The 27,989-nt window shown below is 41.6% G+C and overlaps 1 protein-coding gene across 10 annotated transcripts in view; it reads right to left on the reverse strand.

Moving 5' to 3' along the window:
• Positions 1-27,989, reverse strand: part of LOC133401149 (intermembrane lipid transfer protein VPS13B-like) — a 482,547-nt gene that overhangs the window by 424,981 nt on the left and 29,577 nt on the right. For all 10 annotated transcript variants that reach the window (XR_009768384.1, XM_061673722.1, XM_061673719.1 and 7 more), the window contains 4 exons: positions 23,303-23,470; positions 21,720-21,901; positions 15,470-15,644; positions 1,484-1,755 (listed from right to left, as the gene is read on the reverse strand). Coding sequence is in view for 9 of the 10 variants with exons in the window: in XM_061673722.1 (XP_061529706.1) it covers positions 1,484-1,755; positions 15,470-15,644; positions 21,720-21,901; positions 23,303-23,470 (797 nt within the window). In the remaining variant the exon portion in view is untranslated. The remainder of the gene's footprint in view (positions 1-1,483; positions 1,756-15,469; positions 15,645-21,719; positions 21,902-23,302; positions 23,471-27,989) is intronic.

Consider the following 27,989-nt stretch of genomic DNA (forward strand, 5'->3'; position numbering starts at 1 on the left):
TCATCCCAGCCGCTTCACACTCGCCTGTGAAATGGTCCAGTGAGTGTTGGAGATCACGGCTTGATGAAGCCAACAGAACCACATCATCTGCAAAAAGCAGAAATGCAATACTGAAGCCACCAAACCAGACACCCTCTACGCCTCGGCTGCGCCTTGAAATTCTGTCCATAAAAGTTTTGAACAGAATCGGTGAAAAAGGGCAGCCTTGGCGGACTCCAACCCTCACCGGAAACGTGTCCGATTTACTGCTGGATATGCGGGACCAAACTCCGACTCCGGTCGTACAGGGACCGAAGAGCCCGTATCAGGGGGTTCGGTACCCCATACTCCCGAAGCACCCCCCACAGGACTTCCCGAGGGACACTTCTCCAAGTCCAACCTATCGGAGCCAACTCACCACCAGGTGGTGATCAGTTGACAGCTCCGCCCCTCTCTTCACCCGAGTGTCCAAGACATCCAGCCGCAAGTCCGATGACACGAACACAAAGTCGAACTGCGACCTAGGGTGTCCTGGTGCCAAGTGCACGTGTGGACACCCTTATGCTTGAACATGGTGTTCGTATGGACAATAACAGAACACTTCCCGGGTTCTGATCGGGGCGGCCGTTCCTCCCAATCACGCCCTTCCAGGTCTCACTGTCGTTGCCCACGTGAGCATTGAAGTCCCCCAGCAGAACGATAGAGTCCCCAGCGGGAGCGCTCTCCAGCACACCCTCCAAGGACTCCAAAATGGGTGGGTCCTCTGAACTGCTGTTTGGTGCATAGGCACAAACAACAATCAGGACCCGTCCCCCCACCCGAAGGCGCAGGAAGGCTACCCTCTCGTCTACCGGAATGAACCCCAATGTACAGGTGCCGAGCCGGGGGGATATAAGTATACCCACACCTGCTCGGCGCCTCTCACCGTGGGCAACTCCAGAGTGGAAGAGAGTCCAACCCCTCTCGAGAGGACTGGTACCAGAGCCCAAGCTGTGTGTGGAGGCGAGTCCGACTATATCTAGTCGGAACTTTTCGACCTCACACACCAGCTCGGGCTCCTTCTTTGCCAGAGAGGTGACATTCCACGTCCCTATAGCCAGCTTCTGTAGCCGGGGATCGGATCGCCAAGGTCCCTGCCTTTGGCCACCGCTCAGCTCACACTCCACCCGACTCCTATGGCCCCTCCCACAGGTGGTGAGCCCATAGGAAGGGGGACCCACCTTACCCTCTCGGGCTGTGCCCGGCCGGGCCCCGTGGGTGCAGGCCCAGCCACCAGGCGCTCGCCTTCGAGCCCCGCCTCCAGGGCATTCAATATTAATTTGATGTATTTATTTAACATGTAAAATTGTATTGTTTTAATGAGCTGCTACGTGTGGATATATGTATATGTTGTTATAGTTAGGAAATAAAAATGGTAAACAATTATAAGCAGTAAATAAAATCAAACAATTATAGCCATTTAATCAACATTCACAACAAGCCAGGTCTGCAATAGATAAATTACCTTAAATGTTACAGAAGCCTTGGTGCAGTAGAAGCCGATTGAAATAACAGGATCCTTGAGTGTGTGTTGTTGGGGATTGTTTGGGATGCCCCCTGTCTCTCTTTGCTGGTAGAGACCTTCCTCGCCCTCCTCTGAGCTCACAATGGCTGGAACAAAGGACCAAGCCCAAGACACCCAGCCCTGGTTATTATCTGCAGAAAGGCCTGAGTTCATGTAGAACTCTTCACTGGAGTACTGGCTTGGACCTTGGTTCTCCACGTCCATATCTATCCCTGAAACAAAAATATGCAAATCACAAAAACAGCATACATTAAACTGTACAGTGGTGTGTTGATAGAGGTGAGACAAAAATTGTCTGGTTGGTCAAAGTATGCAACTCTGTACTTTATCTAGGTAAATAAGTGCACAATAAATACCGTACCTACCACCCTGAGAGCAGTGATCAATCAATTAGTGGAGTCAGGAAATAAAATATTTATATTGATTATTTATATATATTTTTAATATTCATTATATATCTGCATGTGTTGTTGAACGTCTTTTTTTTTTTTTTTAAAACATATATTGACAGGTATGCATCCAAATTCAGCAACAGTGCAGTGTCTTACTCCATGTTATTTGATTTACTACAAGATTGCGTTCCTGTTTAAAGGGAAAATGGCAAAGAAGCAAAGCGTGAATCCAATCCGGGGTATATGTGGATTTTTGTACATTGATACGTGACCCTTTGATATCAACATGAAAAAATATCGTTGCCAAACAGGTTGGAAATAAAATGTTTTTAGAATCATTGTCAACTGTCACCCAAGATTAAGAATAAATTACATGTTGAACTGTTTCAATGACATTTCATTAGGTGGTGTTTAATTTGTTAAGTATTAATATTTATTGTCTTCACTTTCTCTTCTATCTATTCTACGGTATAGTTGTTGTGTTCCTCTGTTTGCTAAACGGTGCATGTGTTTTCAAAGGCTTGGTTTGACATCTATGAAAGGGGTTCTGACTAAATTACCATAGCAAAATGTGGGTCGCAGGTTGAGGCCAAAAAACCTCACTGGTCACGTGCACTTTACAGCACACATAATAGATATAAAAAGGCTTGGAATAGAAGTTCAAACAGGAAAGCAAACAGACGAGTGTCACTGATTTGGAGAACATTGAAGAAATTATGTATGCGATGCATGATATCAACGATTACCACTCAAAAGACAAAAATTTTAAATCGCAGTTTAAAGAACACATTTTAGGGGAAATATCTGTCAGTCTCTTTACCCAGTACAACTAGGGCTATGAAAGCTAATTCGGCTAAGTTAACCATAAACATTGTTCAAGGCAAACATTTCTGCCTCGGGGCAATAAAAAAATATTAATAAAAGCATATTTACGCCACCCGGAAGCATTTGGCCACTGTCCATGTTCACTGCATGGACATTTTTTGCAGACGGACGCGGTTTTGGACCACTGAAGATATTGCCAAAAACAATGTAGGAGCATCTGTTATTTTTTTAGACCCTATTACAACCCCAATTCCAATTAAGTTGGGACGCTGTGTCAAACATAAATAAAAACAGAATGATTTGCAAATCATGTTCAACCTATATTTAATTGAATACACTACAAAGACGGTGGGAAATGTGGACGAGTGGTTAGAGCGTCTGCCTCACAGTTCTGAGGACCGGGGTTCAATCCCCCGGCCCCGCTTGTGTGGAGTTTGCATGTTCTCCCCATGCCTGCGTGGGTTTTCTCCGGGCACTCCGGTTTCCTCCCACATCCCAAAAACATGCATGGTAGGTTAATTGACAACTCTAAATTGCCCGTAGGTGTGAATGTGAGTGCGAATGGTTGTTTGGGCTCCAGCACGCCCGCGACCCTAGTGATGAGAAGCGGCTCAGAAAACAGATGGCTGGATAGAGACTACAAATACAAGATATTTAATGTTCAAACTGATCAACTTTACTGTTTTTAGCAAATAATCATTAACTTAGCAATTTTATGGCTGCAACACATTTAAAAAAAGCTGGGAAAGGGTTATGTTTACCACTGTGTTACATCACCCTTTCTTTTAACAACATTCAATAAACGTTTGGGAATTGAGGACACTAATTGTTTAAGCTTTGTAGGGTGGAATTCTTTCCCATTCTTGCTTGATGTACAGATTCAGCAGTTCAACAGTCCGGGGTCTCCATTGTTGTATTTTACGCTTCATAATGCGCCACACATTTTCAATGGGAGACAGGTCTGGACTGCAGGCAGGCCAGTCTAGTCCCCGCACTCTTTTACTACAAAGCCACGCTGTTGTAACACGTGCAGAATGTGGTTTGGCATTGTCTTGCTGAAATAAGCAGGGGCGTCCATGAAAAAGACGTTGCTTGGATGGCAGCATATGTTTCTCCAAAACTTGTATGTACCTTTCAGCATTAATGGTGCCTTCACAGATGTGAAAGTTACCCATGCCATTGGCACTAACACAGCCCCATACCATCACAGATGCTGGCTTTTGAACTTTGCGTCCATAACAGTCCGGATGGTTCTTTTCCTCTTTGGCCCGGAGGACACGACGTCCACATTTTCCAAAAACAATTTGAAATGTGGACTTGTCGGACCACTGAACACTTTTCCACTTTGCATTGTCTATCTTTGATGAGCTCGGGCCCAGAGAAGCCGGTGGCGTTGCTGGGTGTTGTTGATAAATGGCTTTTGTTTTGCATAGTCGAGTTTCAAGTTGCACTGACGGATGTAGCGCCTAACTGTATTTACTGGCATTGGTTTTCTGAAGTGTTCCTGAGCCCATGTGGTGATATCCATCCATCCGTTTTCTACCGCTAATCCGAGGTCGGGTCGCGGGGCCGTAGCTTTACCAGGGACGCCGTCGGTTTTTGATGCAGTGCCACCCAAGGGATCGAAGGTCACAGGCATTCAATGTTTGTTTTCGGACTTGCCGCTTACGTACAGTGATTTCTCCAGATTCTCTGAACCTTTTGATGATATTATGGACCGTACATGATGAAATCCCTAAACTCCTTGCTATTGTACATTGAGGAACATTGTCCTTAAACTGTTCGTCTATTTTTTCACGCACTTGTTCACTAAGAGGTGAACCTCGCCTCGTCTTTGCTTGTGAATGACTGAGCAATTCAGGGAAGCTCCTTTTATACCCAATCATGGCACCCACCTGTTCCCAATTAGCCTGTTCACCTGTGGGATGCTCCAAACAGGTGTTTGATGAGCATTCCTCAACTTTATCAATCTTTTTTGCCACCTGTCCCAGCTTTATTGGAACGTGTTGCAGCCATAAAATTCTAAGTTAATGATTATTTTGTTAAAAACAATCAAGTTTATCAGTTTTAACATTAAATATCTTGTCTTTGTAGTGTATTCAATTAAATATAGGTTAAACATGATTTGCAAATCATTGTATTCTGTTTTTATTTATGTTTAACACAACGTCCCAACTTCATTGGAATTGGGGTTGTACATATAACATGATGTACATGTGTTCTCGGCCATCGTGGAGTTTGGAGTGTGACTGTTTGAGGTTGTGGACAGGTGTCTTTTATACTGATAACGAGTTCAAACAGGTGCCATTAATAAAGGTAACGAGTGGAGGACAGAGGAGCCTCTTAAAGAAGAAGTTACAGGTCTGTGAGAGCCAGTAATGTTGCTTGTTTGTAGGTGACCAAATACTTATTTTCCACCATAATTTGCTAATAAATTATTTAAAAATCAGACAATGTGATTTTCTGGATTTTTTTTGTCTCATTTTGCCTCTCATAGGTGAGTTATACCTATGATGAATATTACAGGCCTCTCTCATCTATTTTAGTGGGAGAACTTGCACAATTGGTGGCTGACTAAATACTTTTTTGCCCCACTGTTTTTGAGTGAGCTGAATGGTAGTTAGCATTTTTTGTTTTTTACCTAAAATGGTAAACACTAGCTTGCTAATCCTAATCATAAATGCTAACCTTGAAGCAAAGGCTAATTTTGTTAACTCAAATTCTGTAGAGTTTATACTATACACTCAGAACCCATCCATCCATCCATCCATTTTCTGTGCTGCTTCTCCTCACTAGGGTCGCGGGCCTGCTGGAGCCTATCCCAGCTGTCATCGGGCAGGAGGCGGGGTACACCCTGAACTGGTTGCCAGCCAATCGCAGGGCACATGGAAACAAATAACCATTCGCACTCACAGTCATGCCTACGGGCAATTTAGAGTCTCCAATTAATGCATGTTTTTTGGGATGTGGGAGGAAACCGGAGTGCCCGGAGAAAACCCACGCAGGCACGGGGAGAACATGCAAACTCCACACAGGCGGGGCCGGCGATTGAACCCGGGTCCTCAGAACTGTGAGGCTGACGCTCTAACCAGTCATCCACCGTGCCACACTCAGAACCAACAGATGCAATTAAAGGATATAAGTCCAGCCCTCATAAATTAGAATAAGGTGTTAGTAGTATTTAAAAAAATAATAATAATAATTATTATTTTTTTTATTTTTTTTGTGGGGGGGGATTACTTGATGATTTACCTATAAAATAATCAATTCTAAAAAGATTCGATAGTGACAGCCCTAAATACCACATATGCAGTTTGCCCATGTCTCCCGGCTAGTTTAGTACTTTTAAATTGCCAACAAATGAAGACGCAAACACTCTCACATTGTTTGCTGCCAAAGTTGTAGCATCCGTGAGACTGAGCACATGTGCTGCTTAAACACACTTTTTCACATGAGTAAATGTGATGGTGTTTTGAAGATTGGAACTACAAACCACAATTACAATGAAGTTGGGATATTTTTTTTTTTTTTTTTTTTTTTTTTTTTATAAACGTAAAGACAATGCCAAGCCACATGATTTGCAAATCATTCTATTCTGTTTTTATTTACATTTTACACAACATTCCAACTTCATTGGAATTGGGGTTTCTACACAAACATTTTGTAATCAGTCTCTTATCGTGTGAATAGACAAATGTGCCACAAAGTAAGTGAGAATATTAAAAAAAAAACTTGGACAGAAAAAGGAATTGGTAAATCACGGGTACAACACAAGAGGGATGATCAAAAAACAAGGAGCATTTTGTTCGTATCATTCAACCATGATTGAATAATGCAAACAAAATTGTCCTCAATTGTCTTCATTTCAGTGAACCTGGAAGTAAAGCAAGCAGACAGACTGGTACATTGTTTTTTTTTGTATCAAAACCAAATACCTCTGAATGCAATCACTCTTCACAGGTTTGAACTACACCACACTGTTCATTTTCTGATCCCGAACATTCATCTCATGTCTGTTACCATAAAGATGGAGAAAGAGGAAGCTGATGTCAATACACAAGAATGTGTAATCCCATTCCTTGCAGGCTCATGTCCTCTGCAGGAAAACAATACTGTCTGTGAGGTCATTGCTTAGGAATCCCAGAGGCTAAAGGGGTGAAAATATGACATATTTTAATTAAATGTTTCACTTGGTCAATTGGAAGTCCAATGTTATGGTTTATTATCGCTCTCTTCTCCAGTGTTCCAGTCCAATTTGGTCTCTTTTTTCCACTCTGTGGTAGCCTTTGAGGTGCCACTTCAACAAGTTAAGCTGTTCTGCTTCATGTCACAGGCTGACGAAGCCTACGTTTGAATTATGAGACAATCAGAATAAAAGAGCAATTATGAACGAAATGATCAAAACACAGCGGTTTAAGTAGACTTTGAAGTATTAATCCAAAGAAGTGAGTGAAAAATTCCCAGAGAGATGTGGCTGATTCACTGCATCTGCAGAAATAAAATGACCACTGTTTCTCACATTAGTTCAGCCTAAGCTTTCGTGGCCGAATCTAAAATAACTCAAATCAGAGGAGTATCAATGTCCAAAGTAGGGCTCCAGGGTCAGCATTTAACACCTGTCGCTTTGCTCCTCAGCTTAAATAACAAGTGGCTATGTAAGTGAGTGACCAGCTGATTGACATTGAGAAAGACCTAAGAGGACAAATGGGAGAAAGGCTGTGCCCTCAAAGGCCAGCAGATGTCTCTCCATGTTTATGCAAGGGAAAGGTGGACTGATCACCTGACACATTAGCCAACCCTGAAGTGTTCCGACTCTTCTTCTGTCTTCTCAGTGCATATTTTATTATCAGTGCATTTTATTTTCAGAGCCTACATAAAAGATAATGCACTTCAATGAGAAGATTGTGCAGCTCTGAATAAAACTGAATGTATATAGTTAAGCCCAAAATTATTCATAAACTGGCCAATGAGCATGTTCTGTGTGGAAAAGATCTATGGGAAAACTTTGAGAAAAAAATATTTTTCACAATTCTAAAAGATCCTGGTAAATTAATATAGAACATTAAAATCACCTACAAGTATTTAGAACATTGTATAGGCCTGTATTGAGACAGTGTATGAACAATTTTAGACAACACGTTTTGTTAAAATGTAAAAAAAAAATAAAATCTTTACAATTGTGATTATCTCTAATGAATATATATATCGACATGTTTTTGTTTTATACAAACGTTACATTTTCTTAGTGTCATTTCGAGCAAGAATAATATCCATTCGGATGAAAATGATTTGAAAAATAAAAGACAGTAATATGATTATCTGAGTCATATTATTTTATCCTAATCCATATGCTGTGTAAAATATAAAAGGTCTTGACATGTCACCACCCTGACATATGTGAGCCATATGAACTCTGTTTGAGATACCCTGATAGTGCGTGGCCTCTAACCAATATGTGTGATAGTCTGGTCCATTCAAAGGGACTGTAAGAAAAGTGACTGCAAGCTCTGCTTCAAAGCAAACTCATGAGCAGAAAACATAAGCATGAGCTATTGGACATGATCCAGGCCCTTACACACAGAGCATACAGTACAGTACAGTGAGACGCATGCGCATCCACGTAAACACACGAAACGTGTGTGCATACACACACAGCTACAGACCATAGTTAACATACACAGAAAACAATTCAAAATTATTCACATATTCATGAAACTTTACAGCTTTTGCTAAAATGACCAGCTCATCTATTCAAGTGTTTTAGTCATTTTCTGTTTGTTTCCAATCACTGAAGCATTTACACTATTTCCCAACTGAATCATCAATTGGTCAAGTCTCCTTGACCTTCCCACCTACCGGGGCAATTTATTAAGATACAGGCTCATACCAAAATAGCGCGTGAACAAATTGCAGGCATAGAGACATTTAGTAACATATGCAGTACACAACATTGTTTCGATCATTATGCCCTAAGAATTGCAACATAATACAAATACAGTTTGTGTAAGAGGTCTACACACCCCCATTTAATTGCGAGGTTTTTGTGGTATAAAAAAGGAGAGCATGATCATTTCAAAACGTTTTCCACCATTAATGTGACCGATAACCCACGCAAACCAAGTGCAAAAAAACGAATATTTGCAGGAAGGGAAGCAAAAATAAACAACACACAATACAAGCGTCTCTCCCTCTCAGAACTGTGGATGTGGCTGTGTTCGGAGTTAATGACCAATGATATTCAAACTCATGTTAAATGGGAGCCTGCACACACCTGTCACCAAGTGCCTGTGATTAACCCCAAATAAAGTTCAGCTGTTACAGTACACGTTTCCTGACATTTTTGTAGTCACTTTTTAAAGCACAAACAATGGTCCACAGAGACCTCAGAGAGGTGAGGAGATTCAGAGGAATCTTATTCTTAGAAGGAATCACTCAGGTTACGGGTAGGAAAATTAAGCCAACAGAAAAATGGCTTAATGATGGTGGAGTGTTCCATTGATGTCATATTGACATTTTAAAAATAAATGAATTCCTGTATCTGCACCCTTATCCAGGTCTTAACTAAATTGTTGAATGGGTTCTTTCTTAGCACACTTACCAACCCCTTACAAGGCTTTTTGAAAATCTAACCATGCATAATAGGTTATTTTTTGTTTGTTTGTTTTTTTGGGGGGGAAATCCTGCTTCCAGTGTCTGACTTATTCAAAATAACTGCTCTGGGAATAGGTAATTAAAACAACAAATACAGACATGATACAAAACTTTTGCACAGTTCTGTAAATGTGAGATCGGTAACTTTAAGTGTCAACATAATTAAATGTGGTTGTATTCACAAGGTATTAAAGGTTCTAGAAAGTCAACCATCACTGCAGCCCTCCACCAGTCAGGGATTTATGGCATTGTGGCCCGACGGAAGCCTGCATGGAGTTGGCTAAAAAAACACCTGTAGGACTCCAAGATGGTGAGAAATAAGATTCTCTGGTCAGATGAGACCAAGATTAATTAATTCTAAGCGGTACGTGTGGAGAAAACCAGGCACTGCTCATCATCTGTCCAATACAGTCCCAGTAGTGAAGCATGGTGGTGGCAGCATCATGCTGTGGGGGTGTTTTTCAGCTGCAGGGACAGGACGACTGGTTGCAATCGAAGGAAAGATGAATGTGGCCAAGTACAGGGATATAGTGGACCAAAACCTTCTCCAGAGTGCTCAGGACCTATGACTGGGATGAAGGTTCACCTTCCAACAAGACAATGAGCCTAAGCACACAGCTAAAATATTGAAGGAGCGGCTTCAGAACAACTCTGTGACTGTTCTTGAATACCCCAGCCAGAGCCCTAACTTAAACCCAATTGAGCATCTCTGGAGAGACCTGAGAATGCCTGTCCACCAACATTCCAACCTGACAGAACTGAAGAGGATCTGCAATGAGGAATGGCAGAGGATCCCCAAATCCAGGTGTGAAGAACTTGTTGCATCATTATTATTATTATTATCATCACAATAGCTCAAAAGGGTGCTTCGACTAAATACTGAGCAAAGGGTCTGAATACTTATGGCTGTGTGATATTTCAGTTTTTCTTTTTTAATAAATTTCAACAATTCCGTTTTTTTCTGTCAATATGGGGTGCTTTTTGTAGATTAATGAGGAAACAAATTAACTTAAATTATTTTAGCAATGGCTGCAATATAACAAAGAGTGAAGAATTTAAGGGGGTCTGAATACTTTCCGGACTGTATGTGCAGGAAACCAAGACTTATTCTGCTGTATGAATGGCAACACGTGGCTACACAGGTTTATTGTACCTTCTGCCATCTAATGAAAGAGCATTTAATTGTTGTGCCTGTCAGTATACGTCACTGGCATAGATAGATGAACAAAGATATACAGTGGTCCCTTGAGATACGATTTGTACGATTCGTTCCCTGACCACGCTCGTAACTCAAAACACTCGTATTATAAATATTCGTTCCCCATTGAAATGAATGAAAATTACATTCACCTGTTTCAGCCCCACACCCGCCAAAAAACACAATTGTTCTTTTTGTTTTTTTAATAAGGAAAAAGCACGCTATCATATGGTACCTTATTAAAACGGAGTCGTAAAATAATTTTTGAAAATGTAAAGCATTAAACAATTTGTGCATAATGATTTATTGCTGCAATACAATTCAGTGTGCTGCTACATCTGGTGTGCCCGCCTTGGCCAACGGGAGGCAGTACTGTATAATACCGTCATGCAGACATAAACAAAGAATAGACTGCTCTGCTTCTTTTACTACTACTCAGTAAGTTTCTGCAACATTAGTCATTTTTCATAGAGGATAGAGAATAAGCCTGTGAGTATTGTTATATAATTAGTCTACATGGGTTGCTCCACCATTTGTGTTCAAATATCTGTTGCTTAAAGTGTTGTATCACTGATGCTGATCATTGATGCTAACGTTAATTGTATTTAAGATGCTTATGATGAAGTGAGTTGAATTGAGTTTACTGCCACCATACAGCACTCATATCTCAAGTTCGAACTTGCAAGTTAAAGCAAAAACTCGTCCAAATGACTGCTCGTATGTCAAAAAAACTGCTAAGTCAGGTCACTCATATCAAGGCACGAGTGTATTTTAAATTAATCCATACTTTTTGGACAAATTAAGTGAAATTGGACAAATTCCCGTGATATCCAAGATGATCTCTCATGACACACTGGTTGGGAATCCATCCATCCATCCATCCATCCAATTTCTGAGCCGCTTATCCTCACAAGGGAGTGCTGGAGCCTATCCCAGCTATCATCGGGCAGGAGGCGGGGGACACCCTGAACTGGTTGCCAGCTCATCGAGGGGGGGGGGGAATGCAAGGAAAGCCTAATGTTTATGCACAAGCCAGAATTGCTCCCAATCCTATCTCAGCAAACACACACCCAGTTTCTTTACTCTGTCGATTATTTCCAGCAAAACAAGCTCTGGGTGTCCTCGGGTTCCAAGAGCTGTTCCCCTCTTGTATATTTTATATTTTGATAGGGTACTAATTCATTCTCAGAGGCTCCAAATACTGTAGCAGTAGGATGACACCGACTTTTACATCTGGCACTGAAAACCAAACTGCAAGCTGCGCCAACTTACAGTTATAGTTCCTGGCCAACAAGCAGGGAGTAGGTTGGTGGGAATAACTGAAGGAGCTACAGTATAGTGTGTCGTGTTCTCTGACTCCCTCCCTTCCGATCATCATTTCTTCTATTTGCTCCTAGTGCTACAAAAAGAGTGTTGGCCCATTGAGACCTGGGACTTAATAACTCAATCGTGTTGAAATGAGGATCAGCATGAGGTGGTATTTTGTTATGGTTGTGTCTTCAGTTATTGAAAGAATGTATTTATAAATGGTATGGCTCTATGTATGTGCTCATTGGGGGTGTAGTGGTGCATGCTGCTCTCTTTCATGCTGACAGCACCCAATACCCAGCAACGGCCGGTCGCAAGCCCAGATAATAAATAAATAAAAATGGGTAGGTGGCATCAGTAAGGGCAATTGGTGCCAAACCAATCATGCGAGTGATTCATCATGGTGATCCCTGATTGGACACGACAAAAGTCCCAACAACATGGCTTTCTTTGGACAACTGCACTGAGTTTATAGAACCTATCTTATACTGTGAACATTGGCACTTATTCCATAGCTCTGAACTTACAAATGATGTCTGCAGAAAAAAATTCCCCCAAAATAGACGCGGTCGTAATTTTAGGCTTGTTTTCTGATGACTGCGATTGGCTGGCGACCAGTTCAGGGCCCGCCTCTCACCCGAAGCTGAGATCGGTGCCAGCACACCAGTGACCCTAGTTAGTATAAGCGGTTTATAAAATTGATGGATGGATGTTTTTTGATGAAATATTTGCTCTTTAGCCAAATTTTGGCACACCCACACGGACACGTCAGCCTGACATGTCAAGTGCAGTCAGTCTATTGTACTACATATTCTGCGGTGTTATTTTTGCCTGTATTGAAAGTCTGGATTTGTATTTTATTCTGATATTTTCAGAGGCGTACATGGGCATAAATAGGAATGCACTTATAAATGTTGGTGATGATCAGCGACAAATTTGGGACATAAAGCTTTTGGCCAGGAGATCGATGCCCTTCCGAGCTGACATTATGACAGCCAGCCAAATCTGCATCTATCACATATTGTCACCTACAGAAATGCTTTGTGATCTATGGAACTCTGTTAGGAGTGTTAATTTTGGCGATGAAAAAGGATTGATATTATTGGAAATGACTGCTAGTTTTATTTTCTTGAGCAAAACATACATACAATCAACTTGTTAGTGAAATATGGACCATTAAGACCACATACCTCCTTTAAGTGTCGAAAGGATATTATGATCAAGTAACAAGAATAGTAGTGAAGGTTACTGTTGCATATTAAGACTAGTCATGTGACCATTAAACCTAATTTAACATGTGCAAATGCTCCAGGTATCATTGTGTATAATGCAGTGTGGACACGTTTGCGAGTGAAGTCAGGAACACGTGTGTTTTAGTTGGCTCCAGGATGTGAGGAGTGTGATTTCCTATGAGGTTCAAATCAGAAACTAAGAGATGGGGCTGTGTTTGATTTACCCTTGTTTCTTCACTTGATCCTTCTATGCACATGGAGGGCTCAAGCTTGATGACAATAGTCTGTGTTCAGTTAAATATGCGCAGATTTATTTGCTGAAAAAGCAGGAGGAAGATGCACGATGGTAAAAGTGACGCATACTGTCCCATTTGTAAAGAAAGAGAAAAAATATATACAGTATATTTCTCAAAAAGCACTGCTATAATTCAGCACTTACATGAGGGTCCTCTATATGGACTATTTTCATAAGCCCCAATAGATTTACTACGATAACTGTGTGAAATCAATTCAAGTCTTGCTTTTTTCCATAGCATGTGTTGTTTAAATTCAGTCGTAGCTCATTCTGTAAGGATGTAGTTTAGAGACAAGTTACTTGAGAGTGGCCAATTCCAGTCCTGCTATTGACAAAATATGGAATGGGGACCAGTTGCTTGAGGAGTTAGTTTGTTTCCCAATCACTGTCCTCACTTTGGGGTGCTCAATGACGTGCACCGCTCTAGCTCTAACTCTTCCTTGCATGTTCACTTAATCACATCCATAAATATTTAGTACATGTCTGTCTTTCAACTTAAAAGTGGAAAAAATAAATAAATTCCCCTCTTGGGGACAACTAGTCTTTCTATTCAGCAACAACATCATTTTCCTAAGTAGATTAACACCTGATGTGCAAATCGGCACCAAGCACAAGCCAACAAGTCCATGTTCACTAGAAAGTGGTGACGATTTTACAACTAGATGAGAGTATTATGTTTTACTGGTTTTAAGCCACTATATCAATGCAGTACACACTGATAATAATGATGTACAGTATGGTTGGAGCCGACTGCACATAATACTCTGCAAAAAGGATAACGAATGTGCGGGAGGCGATAGAGACAACTCGCGGGGCCCGGTTAGCGGTCATGGCAAGCACAGATGTTCGCGGGCCTCGTCGAGCGTGTTACTTAGCTCCAGCCGAGCCAGCCACCCTCCCATCACGAAGCTGCAGCAGACAATGTGCTGCGACCTAACACGTTGAATAAAGAGAAGTATGCGGTGGTATGATAAGTATCACTTCAGTTGTCCTGCCACAGTTTTATAACCTGTGGTATTCTCAAGAGGCAGTCTTGTATTTCTTTTTATTTTGTGGTTAACACACAGAGGTAACATGGCATCTGTATTCCTACTTGTTTCTCAAGAAGACCTTCTTCTTTGTCTCTTATACTCCTTCTTGTGAACACACAGTCTGAACATTAGTGCCCCTAGTGTTCAGACTAAAACACTAAGTAACTGAAATACCTTGTGTTACAGGCTACATTTAAGTGAAAATATGATGTTGGATGTTAAGATGTCAGTAATGACAAGCTGTTAATCTAGAAAGTGCTATATTACAATGAAACATGCCATGTTCAAGAAGACTTTGTTTTTGAACAATATTTAATTAAAATATGGCACATTTTCATCACAATTGCAAGACAAAGGCATTATCAAATATCAATAAGTAATGCAAGTACTTATTCTCGGTCTGAAAAAAAAAGTGCCATTGGTGCATCCCTAATCATTATATTAGTAGCCATTGGAAAATGAAATCTGTTCTCAATTAATTGCCTTACCTGGAAAAATATTCTTCAACCACCGTTTTGTACAGTATTGTTAGTACATGACCCTCTTTCACAGCAGAATAAATATATTTTCTTTTATTTTCCTTTTATTTCACCTTACAGGGATGATGAGTAGGTGTGGTTACTGAAATATTCCAGAATAAAAGAAAATGCTATAAGACGTTAACATTAAACTTCAAATTGGATTTTTCATAATATATTGCAGTACAGTACTTGGCCACAGCTGTCTTGTTTTGGTGTTTATTGGAAGTTAGCGAGATCATCCAGCAAAAATGGAAAAAAAAGAAAACATCCCTTTGGAGTGAGGTCAGGAAGGAACATTTCACATAAGGAACATTATGTGAAGGTGAATTTATACTCACACTGGTTTAGCACCAGATTTTTTTTTTTTTTTTTTTACACCATCAAAAACAAAGGCCAGTGAAAATAAATATTTAAAAAGGATAATACTTGACATTAAATTGAAATGAAGTAGACTCAAAAGACAACTCACTTACCAGGTAAATTTGTTCCAGCTTCTCTGACATGACAGCTGGCCTCTTCTCGCTCTGCTTCTTTGTGCCCTCCTATTTCCCCATAGTAGAGTGCAATAATGAGTTGTAAAATGCGGATAAACATGGGAAGTTGCTGATCCGTAATCGACAACTTCAGGCTATCAACCATGGTTTGTATCTGAGGAGACAGAAGAAATAAAAGATGATGATGGTTTTAATAAAGGAATCCATTCTCAAACTACATGATTTTGCATGAAACATCCTCACACCAAGCCACGATGGGGGTTAATCAAAGCTGATTTGATTACCTGCAAATAGAAACCAAAAACGAGTTGTCTGCATGTGAGTGGAATGAGAGTAAGACATTATAACCGTAAAGACATAAGTACAAATGGAAATTAGACCGAAATGGAAATCAATCTAACTTGCTAATGTTAATTCTTGCCATACAATACAGTATACGTAGTACTTCCATTTTAAAATAAGCAACAATGTATTGACCGATGGGTCATGAATAAATCTCCACTTCAAGGACCTGATATACTATTCTAAAGCTATGTCTCCACATTTTTTTTATTCTGTAAACTAACTAAAGTACTTTTGTTTTGTCTTGATCCTGATATCAGTCTATCCCTAAAATGATGAAGCATGACTGAGGGCAACATGGGTGGGAACTATAGATTGGCATATAAAGTGAAAGACCACAATGTTTTTCAAAGAGGACTGTGAAGTGTGAACAGTCAAATATCTAAACTTTTTGGGGGGGATCACTTTGCTGATCTAATTAGAACATGCACCAGCTTTAAAGCAAAGCAAACCAAATTTATTTATATAGCGCATTTCAGGCGGCACGGTGGACGACTGGTTAGATCGTCTGCCTCACAGTTCTGAGGACCGGGGTTCAATCCCCGGCGCCGCCTGTGTGGAGTTTGCATGTTCTCCCCGTGCCTGCGTAGGTTTTCTCCGGGCACTCCGGTTTCCTCCAACATTCCAAAAACATGCATGGTAGGTTAATTGAAGACCTTAAATTGCCCGTAGGTGTGAATGTGAGTGAGAATGGTTGTTTGTTTATATGTGCCCTGCGATTGGCTGGCAACCAGTTCAGGGTGTACCCCGCCTCCTGCCCGATGATAGCTTGGATGGGCTCCGGCACTCCCGCAACCCTTATGAGGATAAGCGGCTCCGAAAATGGATAGATGGATGGATACCGCATTTCATACACAAGGTAACTCAATGTGCTTTAAATGATTAAAAGCTTTAAAAACAAAGGGAAATATCTTATCATCATTTAAAACAAAGAGATAAATAAAAGTACAATTAAAATAGCATACAGTGCAATAAATATCATTTTAAAAGTGAAAATGCTCTAAGTAGCCAGAGATAAAGAGAGTTTTTAACCTAAACTTAAAAACATTCACACTTGGGGCTGACGTCACTTCTGTTGGCTACTTATTCCATTTGTGTGCAGCATAAAAGCTAAATGCGGCTTCACCATGTTTGCTTTGGACTCTGTGCTCCACTATTTGACTTGAGTCTGTAGATCTCAGAGCCCGACTGGGTTTATATTCCATAAGCATTTCTTTCATGTATTCAGGACCCAAACCATTTTGTGATTTATAGACCAGTAGCAGAATTTTAAAATCTATTCTAAAGCTGACTGGGAGCCGGTGTAGCAACTTTAGAATTGGAGTAATATGCTCTGACCTCTTTGTTCTGGTCAGAACCCGAGCTGCAGCATTCTGAATGAGCTGCAGCTGTTTAATCAGAATCAGAATCAGAATCATCTTTATTTGCCAAGTATGTCCAAAACACACAAGGAATTTGTCTCCGGTAGTTGGAGCCGCTCTAGTACAACAGACAGTCAATTTACAGAACACTTTGGGGACGTAAAGACATTGACAAAAAACAATTGTGCAAAAAGATGCAAAGTCCTCTAGCACTTACAGTAGTTCGAACGACTAATATTGCAATAGTCCGGTGCAATGACCATTGTGCAAAGGGCGCTGAGACTTCAAGGAGTGTATGCGGTTTAAAGTGACGAGTAGTGCGATCATCTGGGACAATGTTGGTTGTGCAAATGTTACAGATACTCCTCAATCAGTGTGCAAATGGCGCAGATGCTACTCTGGCATGAGTGGCCAGTATATGCAAATAGTGCAGCATGGCGAGACAACTACAGTGAGTGCACGAGTAATACATAATTGGCCCCACAGAAATGTGACAACGAACTCAAGTCAAAACATTTCCAGCTTGTTATAATGGAATTATAGGTTAGGTGTTTAAGAAGTTGATCGCAAGAGGGAAGAAGCTGTTGGAATGTCTACTAGTTCTAGTTTGCGTTGATCGGTAGCGCCTACCTGAGGGAAGGAGCCGGAAGAGCCGGTGACCGGGGTGCAGACGGTCCGAGAGGATTTTGCACGCCCTTGTCTTAGTTCTGGCAGCGTGCAAGTCCTCAATGGTGGGTAGGGGGGTACCGACAATCCTTTCAGCAGTTTTGATTGTCCGTAGCAGCACCAAACCAGACTGTGATGGAAGAACACAGGACTGATTCGATGACCGCTGTGTAGAACTGTCTCAGCAGCTCCGGTGGCAGGCCGTGCTTTCTCAGAAGCCGCAGGAAGTACATCCTGTGCTGGGCCTTTTTGAGGACGGAGTTGATGTTGGTCGCCCACTTCAGGTCCTGAGAGATTGTAATTCCCAGGAACTTGAAGGTCTCGACGGTTGACACAAGGCAGCTGGACAACGTGAGGGGCAGCTGTGGCGAAGGATGCCTCCTGAAGTCCACGATCATCTCTACCGTCTTGAGCGTGTTCAGCTCCAGGTTGTGTCGGCCGCACCACAGCTCCAGCCGCTCTGCTTCCTGTCGATATGCAGACTCGTCACCGTCCTTGATGAGGCCGATGACAGTGGTGTCATCTGCAAACATCAGGAGCTTGACAGTCGGGTTCGCTGAGGTGCAGTCGTTCGTGTAGAGAGAGAAGAGCAGCGGGGAGAGGACACAACCTTGGGGCGCCCCAGTGCTGATGCTGCGTGTGGATGAGGTGGCCTCCCCCAGCCTGACCTGTTGTGTCCTGCCCGTCAGAAAGCTGTAAATCCACTGACAGATGGCAGGTGAGACGCTGAGCTGGAGAAGCTTGGTTGAAAGGAGTTCAGGGATGATGGTGTTGAACGCTGAGCTGAAGTCCACGAACAGGATCCTCGCATAGGTCCCTGCACTGTCGAGGTGTTCTAGGATGAAGTGCAGTCCCATGTTGACTGCATCATCCGCAGACCTGTTCGCTTGGTAGGCAAACTGCAGGGGGTCCAGCAGGGGACCTGTGACACTCTTGAAGTGGTCCAGCACGAGACGTTCAAAGGACTTCATGATCACAGATGTCAAAGCAACAGGCCTGTAGTCATTCAGACCAGAGATTGCAGGTTTCTTGGGGACTGGAATGATGGTGGAGCGTTTGAAACAGGATGGAACTTCGCACATTTCCAAAGATCTGTTAAAGATCTGAGTGAAGACTGGAGCGAGCTGGTCCGCGCAGACTTTGAGGCAGGATGGGGACACAAGGTCCGGTCCTGCCGCTTTGTTAATCTTCTGTTGTTTGAAGATGCGTCTCACATCCTGTTCATGGATGGTTAACGCAGAAGTCAGAGGTGTGGTTGTGGTCGCGGGTGCGACCGGGTGGGTGTGTGGAGTGAAACTGTCCTTTTCAAATCTGCAATAGAAGGTATTCAAGTCGTTGGCTAGTGTGCCATTGTTCTCAGCTTGGGGGGATCGTCGCTTGTAATTAGTCAGCGATTGGAATGCATGCCAGACTGTTTTTGAGTCGTTCGCGCTAAACTGTTTTTCCAACTTTGCTGCATAGATCCTCTTTGCAATTTTAATTTCTTTAGTAAGCTGGTTTCTAGCTCGATTATACAGGGCCCTGTCCCCGCTCTGATATGCATCTTCCTTAGCTTGGCGAAGCTGCTTAAGTTTAGCAGTGAACCACGGCTTGTTGTTGTTGAATGTCCGAAATGATTTTGTTGGTACACAAACCTCTTCACAGAAACTGATATAGGATGTGACAGTGTCCGTATATTCATCCAGGCTGCCAGCTGAATTTTCAAAGACACTCCAGTCTGTGCAGTCTAAACAGCTTTGAAGTTCCATCTTGGCTTCATTGGTCCACTTTTTGACTGTTTTCACTGTTGGCTTCGCACATTTAAGTTCTTGCTTGTACGTCGGTATTAAGTGAATTAAGCAGTGATCAGACGAGCCCAGGGCTGCACGAGGTATAGCACGGTATGCGTTTTTTACCGTAGTGTAGCAGTGGTCTAAAGTATTATTTTCCCTGGTAGGACAGCCGATGTGCTGCTTGTATTTAGGGAGTTCGTGGTTGAGTTTAGCTTTGTTAAAGTCCCCGAGAATAATGAGGGGTGAGTCCGGGTGTTTTTTTTCAATTTCGTTGACTTGTTCGGCGAGCGTTAGCAATGCGGCGTTCGTGTTAGCTTGCGGTGTAATATAGACTCCAGCCAGTATAAACGATGCAAACTCACGTGGCGAGTAGAATGGTTTACAGTTCAAAAACAGCGACTCCAAATGTGGGCTGCAGTGTGTGCTGAGCACCGTGACGTCCGTACACCATTTTCCGTTGATATGGAGGCATATCCCGCCGCCCTTAGTTTTCCCCGATGATTCCATGTCGCGTTCCGCTCGATGAATGTTGAAGCCGGGAAGCATGACGGCGCCATCGGGTACAGCGTCGCAAAGCCAGGTCTCCGTGAAGCACATGGCCGCGGAACGTCCGAAGTCTTTACTGGTCTTTAACAGAAGATGAAGCTCGTCCATTTTGTTGGGTAGGGAGCGTACATTCGCGAGGTGGATCGACGGGAACGCCAATCTGTGTCCTCTCTTGCGGAGTTTCACCTGAATGCCGGCTCGTTTTCCTCTGTGGCGCCGCTTCCGCATCCATGCGCCGAAAACCGCGGACGCCGCTCCGGTGAGTAACTCGGGGAAAAAACTGAGCGGATTTTCGAAAGTTGGTGACAGAAAGTCCGGAGCAGCCTCCTTGATGGTTAGCAGGTCTCCCCTTGTGTAAGTGAGTCGTGTAAGGTCTCCAAAGACGGACGAAAAACACAAAGACAATACTAGAGAGCGCGTTACCGAGGCGACCACACTGGTAGGCGCCATCTTGTTTTTTCATTCATCATGCTCTTTTGGGGGAATCCAGTCAGAAGACCATTACAATAATCAAATGTACTTGAGAAAAAAGCATTTAATATGAACATTTAAAGGTGCCATTTTCTACCAAACCAACGTTTTCCAGTACTTGGGATGTAATGTTGGCTTTATGGTGCTTCAGTAAACATGTGAAATACAACCCCGATTCCAATGAAGTTGGGACGTTGTGTTAAAAATAAATAAAAACAGAATACAATGATTTGCAATTCATGTTCTATATATATGCACATACATTTTTATGGCTGAAACACGTTCCAAAAAAAGGTAATGTTTACAACTGTGTTACATCACCTTTTCTTTTAACAACATTCAATAAATGTTTGGGAACTGAGGACACTAACTGTTGAAGCTTTGTAGGTGGAATTCTTTCCCATTCTTGCTTGATGTACAGCTTCAGCTGTTCAACAGTCCGGGGTCAATGTATTTTACGCTTCGTAATGCGTCACACATTTTCAATGGGAGACAGGTATGGACTGCAGGCAGGCCAGTCTAGTACCCGCACTCTTTCACTACGAAGCCACGCTGTTGTAACACGTGCAGAATGTGGTTTGGCATTGTCTTGCTGCAATAAGCAGGGGCGTCCATGAAAAAGACGTTGTTTGGATGGCAGCATGTTTCTCCAAAACCTGTATGTACCTTTCAGCATGAATGGTGCCTTCACAGATGTGTAAGTTACCCATGCCATTGGCACTAACACAGCCCCATACCATCACAGATGGTGGCTTTTGAACTTTGCGTCCATAACAGTCCGGATGGCTCTTTTCCTCTTTGGCCCGGAGGACACGACGTCCATAATTTCCAAAAACAATTTGAAATGTGGACTCGTCGGACCACAGAAACTTAATGGAGATCTATAGCCATAATATGGGAACTTTAAGATAACATTACAGGGCATAATATGAGAGCTCTTTATTTCTAATTTTTGTTTCACATTTGATTTACTGCCACTAGAGCATGTGGCACAATTGGAACCCAATGCTCAAAACTACAAGTTTTGAGCATTGGTGGTAGTTATTGTGTTGTTGATGCTTATTTACTTACTTTGATGACAGAGGGGATCTTAGAATTGATGTTGTCATAACTAAAATGAAGACGTGTTCGGAAGGAACATTTGTACAGCAGTGGGTCTTGGTAGAACTCAATCTTGCCACTTGCATTTCGTTTGTCCAAGCACACAGTGCAATCAGAAAAGTTGATCACTTTCCGAAGAACAAGTTCTGGAGCTGCAAAAAGAGCAGAGTTACATGTTAATCTTCGACCCCCTCTTCAGTATCCCATCTCTCTCATCCTTTGAAATTGTAAAACCCTAAATTTGCCTGTAGCATATTTGACAATGCAAGAATTGCCTGCTATCCACACTCATAGACCTTAATTTTACGGAGAGTCCACAGGTTTTCTGCCTTTATACCCATAGTTTGTAAAGCTTCAATGGTGCACTACATTTCCAAAAGTATTCGCTCATCTGCCTTGACTCTTATATGAATTTAAGTGACATCCCATTCTTAATCCATAGGGTTTAACATGACATCGGTCTACCCTCTGCAGTTATAACATCTTAAACTTTTCCGGAAAGGCTTTCTACAAGGTTAAAGAGTGTATGGTTTCTGACCATTTTTAAAGAAGCGCATTTGAATGTTTGCGCATACAAAGAGATTTTGGACAGTCAAACAGTTTGGGGATTACCACTTCCTTTTCCAACATGCACCAGTGCACAAAGCAAGGTCCATAAAGACATTGATTAGAGAATTTGGTATGGATGAACTATGAACTTGACTGGTCTGCACAGAGTCCTGCCCTCAACCCGATAGAACACCTTTGGGTTGATTTTGAGTGGACAGTGAGCCCGACCTTCTCGTCCCACCTCAGTGTGTGATCTCACAAATAAGCTCCTGGAAGAAAAGGGAGAAATTCCCATAAACTCACTCTTAAACCTTGTTGAAAGCCTTTCCACAAGAGTTGAAGTTGTTACAGCTGCAAAGGGTAGACCAACATCATATTAAACCTTATGGATTTAGAATGGAATATCACTTAAACTCATGTATGAGTCAAGGCAAGTGAGCGAATACGTTTGGCAATATAGTGTATCTTTTGCAGCATGGGATAGTGCTTTGTCTTGCATGAGTATTACTTTACTAAGAAGGCACCGTTCTTTGTTTTTTACCATGGCCTGAAAATGGTCAACTCTACATATTCTGCAGAGGTCATTCTGACACCTTCAGGCACCAACCATCTCATACCCTTTTATTCCAGTCCAAAACATCACTCCACCACTGCCTTACTACAGCCTGCAGCCTATTTGGGACACCCACCAGCAATCCAGATCATCATCCATCTGGACCATTTAAAATAGCATGGCATTCATCACTGGATAAAACTAAAGTGTGGGTGAAAAGTAACTCCCTTATTTTTCTTTAAGTGATCTTAGAAGTTAATTATCAAACTTTTCTGAGATTGATAACAGTGATCATAACTGAAAGGAGAAACAACATGTCCAAAAACTTCCCCAGAAAAACCAAAACACAAATGTTTAACTTAAATCCTACATACATAATGATCTTGAACACAGTATATAGGATACAGATTTGTGTCTACCACTACAACGGAATGTGAATAGCCTTTCTTACCAGTGACGTCCATGAAGGCCCTCTCCCACACATCATCCACAGTGTAGCACTCTGCTGAAGTAATGTTGACTGACAACACAATGTCATCCTCAACGTACTTCAATATCAAGTTGTTCACCAAAACATTCACATTATTCACCACACGTCTGATAAGGCTCTGCACATAACCTATAACAAAAACAAGCATATAATTGAGAAACACATTATACCGTATACTATGTATACATTAAACAGACAAGTAAAACACGTATGTTGTCGGACAAGAAGGCCTCGCTCACAATTTGTTGGGGAAATGTTGATTTTGGTGATGAAAAAGGGGCGTTCCAAAGGCAACAAGGTTATTTACCAATCGCTCCAAAATGGATTGATATTATTATTATTCTTGAGCACAAAATACATAAAATCAAGTTGTTCATAAAATATGGACCATTAAGACCCTATACCACCTTTAGGGCCTGATTTACTACAAGTTTGTCTCTTGTGACAGAATGACTTCCCGAGTTTTTGTATCTCGGAGTGCATGTGTGAGAGTGGTCGTTCAGGGTGGTCATGCTCAAGGCTCGAACCCTACGTTAACACCGTCCCCTGAGCTGAGAGTCGAGTGCGCTAACTAAGGGCCAGCACACACTGCACGACCCGGCCGAACCCGACTGAACTTTTGTGCAGTGTTCAGAGGTTTTGGCATCTAGTTTTTATGATTGGCTGACAGTCAGCCGCTGGTTTTGCAGCGAGTTGCATGGTGTTGCAACTTCGCAAATGTCACGTGCAAAAAATACATTTTCTGGTTTTAAGCAAGTGAGACCCAGCCGAACACTGCCAAGTCATGCAAATACTGTATACACAGTATACATGTATTGTCTTTTACAACAATACTTAACTATATATATAATTTCATATGTACAGTTGTGCTCACAATTATTGGCACCCATGAAATTTAAGTATTAAATGTGGAATATCTTCTGAAGAAAATTAATCAAGTGAAACAACATTTTTCTATAGATAAAAAACAGCAAATGACAAAAACATATTTTCGGGACAGATGAAACAAAAATACAGCTTTTTAGCAATATAGACAAACAGTATGTTTGCAGACGGCACAATGAAGCTTTTAAGGAAAAGAACACCCTCCCAACAATCAAGCATGGTGGAGGAGATCATAATACTATGGGGCTGCTTTTGCATCATCTGGAACTGGAGGCCTTGACTGTGTCACAGGTATCATGATATCAAAGACCCAAAGCACACATCCAAAAGCACATGGGAATGGTTGAAAAGGGAAAATTGGACTCTTTAAAAAAATAGCTAGCAATGAGTCCTGATCTCAATCCAATTGAAATTTTTTTGGGGGAGCTGAAATCCATTGGGGAAAACAACCCTGCAAATGTTCAAGACCTTGAACAAATTGCAAAGGAAGAGTGGGAGAACACACCACCTAAGAAGTGTAAAAAGCTTACGGATGGATCCAAGAAATGTCATCGCTGCCAAAGGGTGTGCTACCAAATATCGAGGGGTGCCAATATTGCTGCACGTTGTTTTATTATTATAGCTGTGCACTACTTGAGCAGCACCACTGGGATTTCCACCAAGTCATGATGAATGAAATAATTGAAAAAAAATATGTATTCCATTTTGTGCAAATAGAATACATTATATTGCCATATACTTACTTCCACAAATCACACATTGATTCTGTACTGAGACACTTGAGTCCTGGAGTCCAATTAATGGATACAGTGTACATATTAAAAAAAAAATAATAATATAGAATTTGAATTGTGTTTAAGTGAAATGACAACCATAGGGCTTTTGTGCTGAGAAAGTAAATGTGCACAAGAAGAAGAGAATAAGCAATCTAAAAGAATGAGTCATTTGACTTGGGGAGCCAACACCACTGGGGAAAAGCTTCAGTACATAACATTACTAACCAAACTGAGAACTAACTTAAAATACTCCAGACAGAATCCTTCAAACCATCAGACCAGTGCAGTCATTTATTTCTCCAGTGTCCCGTTTAACACAGTCACAGCATAGTAAAACATACTGTATAAACATCTTGAGTTTTCCCTTTATTTTCAAAACCAAATGTTTTTCTTCCTGTATTTTCATGAATACCCTAAAGAGTAACAGAACCAATAATGAAGCAGCACTAAATGCTGCTCTTGATGAAATTATTTTAAATGAATTAGCAAGGTGTTCTGCTGTGCCTGACTAGACATGACAAAATTGTTGCGAGTTTGCTGACTGACCAATTAGAGGTAAGAGGCGAGGTTGACATAAACTCAGCTACAAATGCAATGTGTTTGTCACATAGGTGCCTGGCTTTACACGCATGCGTGTGCCAAAGTTTGAGTGTGTTCTGGCTTCTGCAGCATGTATGAGTGTGGCTGTGGTTCTGAGGTCAGTTAGAAAGCTGCTGTTGCATCAGCAGCCTGGACATTAAACCAGCAATGTTATTTCCCTTTCTGGATCTAATTTGTCGACCGCTGGGATGTTTTTCTCTCAAATTTCACTTGTACTTATTCTTGCCTCACACAAAGTCCATCTATGAACTGTCACACTTGTGTGACCTTCTGTAAACAACTGACATGGCCAGCACCTATCCTAATGCCAAAAATATACGGCATTCAAAAATGTTCACCCCAGTCAGAAAAGTTAAGAGGAAAAACAAAGGTGTGGGAGGGCGGGGGAGGGGGGGGTTGGGGTGAATGCAAGGGACCACTTTATGATTTTGTTCTACTGGGCAAGTCTACCAACTTCAACAAAACGTTAAATTTTAGAGTTTGCTTACAAACATGTCATTTTTGACTTGATCTTATAGATTTGAAAGGAGCTCCACTTCAGCAAAGCGAGAAAACAAACAGTGATCGATCAGGTAATAGTAACAAAGTAATAACACTATGTCTTTTATCACCATAGTGTATTCATGTTTTATAGTCAACCTTTGGTTCTAAAACAGTGAAACAGATTCGCAAAACCCAAAAGTGTTTAGTACGTTACTTGTCTGGTACAGAAGTAAGCTGTACATGCAAAAAGCTCAAGGGTGGGATATTCAGTATTCTTAAGTAGCATTTCCCAGTAATACCAGAACAGCTGCCGTATTTATTCTCTTTGGAGAGGCCCCAGTACCACGACAGCAGTAGCACTGGACCATGGATTTATCTCAGGAGTGTGTTTGCTCTGCAGCTCAGGCAAATCTCAATCTCCTCCAATCACGTACATAATTACACAATCATGCATGCACAATTCTTGACACACTCAAGAGCAGTGGAAGCAGAACAAATGTGAAACATATTTGTGTGTAAGCACTGCACTCAACACTATAGTAAACACAGTATAATAAATAGCAATTCATAAGAATTTGGTAAGTCGATCCCAAAGGGGCGAACAATCATTCCTGTCAGTATCGTAAGTATGATCCTATGCCAGTCAAATTGAGATTACATCCCACCACAGCAACAAACTGGTTGCAACAGAGTCCAAGGACATGCTTTTTTTCCAAGTTTTTATAGTTAATCCACATAAAGCACTGTTAGTTAATTTGGGGGGAAATTAACAATCAATCAATTAATATAGTTCTTTTTTATATTTTTAATGGAATGCGATAATCCTTCTCTGCATGTTCTGAACTCTTGTTTGAAAATCAGTATTATATTGAGCAGAATAATGATACCCAGAGAAGTTGTGCCATCACGCAGATGGTGTTCTTGAGGGTGCAAACTAGGTTGATACTGAAACGAAACATAATCATTGACAAAATTGCTCAAGGTCAAAGTACTTGGTCTTTCTGTCCAAGTGTGGTTCCCCAAAAACTGCACCAGAGACCTAATGACATGCATTTCCATTGGTAAACAACTATATGGAAGCTTCACATCTCAAGGTAAATGCTAAGCATTGGATGGAGTTGTGTAATGCCACCACCACTGGACGGTTTGAGAAGTGACTCAACATTTGACCTAGAGTCTCTACAGGCTGTAGTTGGTTGGTTCATTCCTGGAAAAGTGTGGTGGGATTTATTTTCTCTCTCTTTCTTTTTCTCTCTCTCTCTCTCTCTCTCTCTCTCTTTCACTCACTCTCTCTCTCTCTCTCACCTACATCAGAGCTCAGATAAATGCAGGCCCAAGGGGAGAATCTGAGGTGAGGCACCTTGCTTTAGCAGCTGGGGAGAGATATTATATCATAACATCAGGCATGGAAATGGATCCTCCCTAGATAAAACCAGCTAAGAATGGATGTAAGTTCATATATTCTGGCATGCTGAGGTTCGGATAACTTGGGTGTGAAACCGTGACCTGCTCTGTAAGATGAATACCCTTTTCCTTCCCCTTCCTTCCCGTTCTTCTGCTACAACCCCCTCAAAAAACATTTTTTCCCTAGTATTACCATTTTGCTTTAAGATTGTTTTACAAACTACACTAATTTAATAGTGTGAAATGTTTTATATCGGTGTACATATAATTTTAGACTTGATATGGAAAACTGACAAGCTAATACATGGTCGAGCTACACGTATCCTGTTTTCAAAATGAAAAAAAATGCATAGGAAGACCTCCATCCATCCAGTCATTCTCTTCACCGCTTATCCTCACTAGGGTCGCTGGTGTCTATCCCAGCTGACTTTGGACGAGAGGCGGGGTACATCATGAACTGGTTGCCAGCCAATCACTGGGCACAAATGGACAGACAACCA

This window comes from Phycodurus eques, chromosome 4 (assembly GCF_024500275.1).
Source record: "Phycodurus eques isolate BA_2022a chromosome 4, UOR_Pequ_1.1, whole genome shotgun sequence".
NCBI lineage: Eukaryota > Metazoa > Chordata > Actinopteri > Syngnathiformes > Syngnathidae > Phycodurus > Phycodurus eques.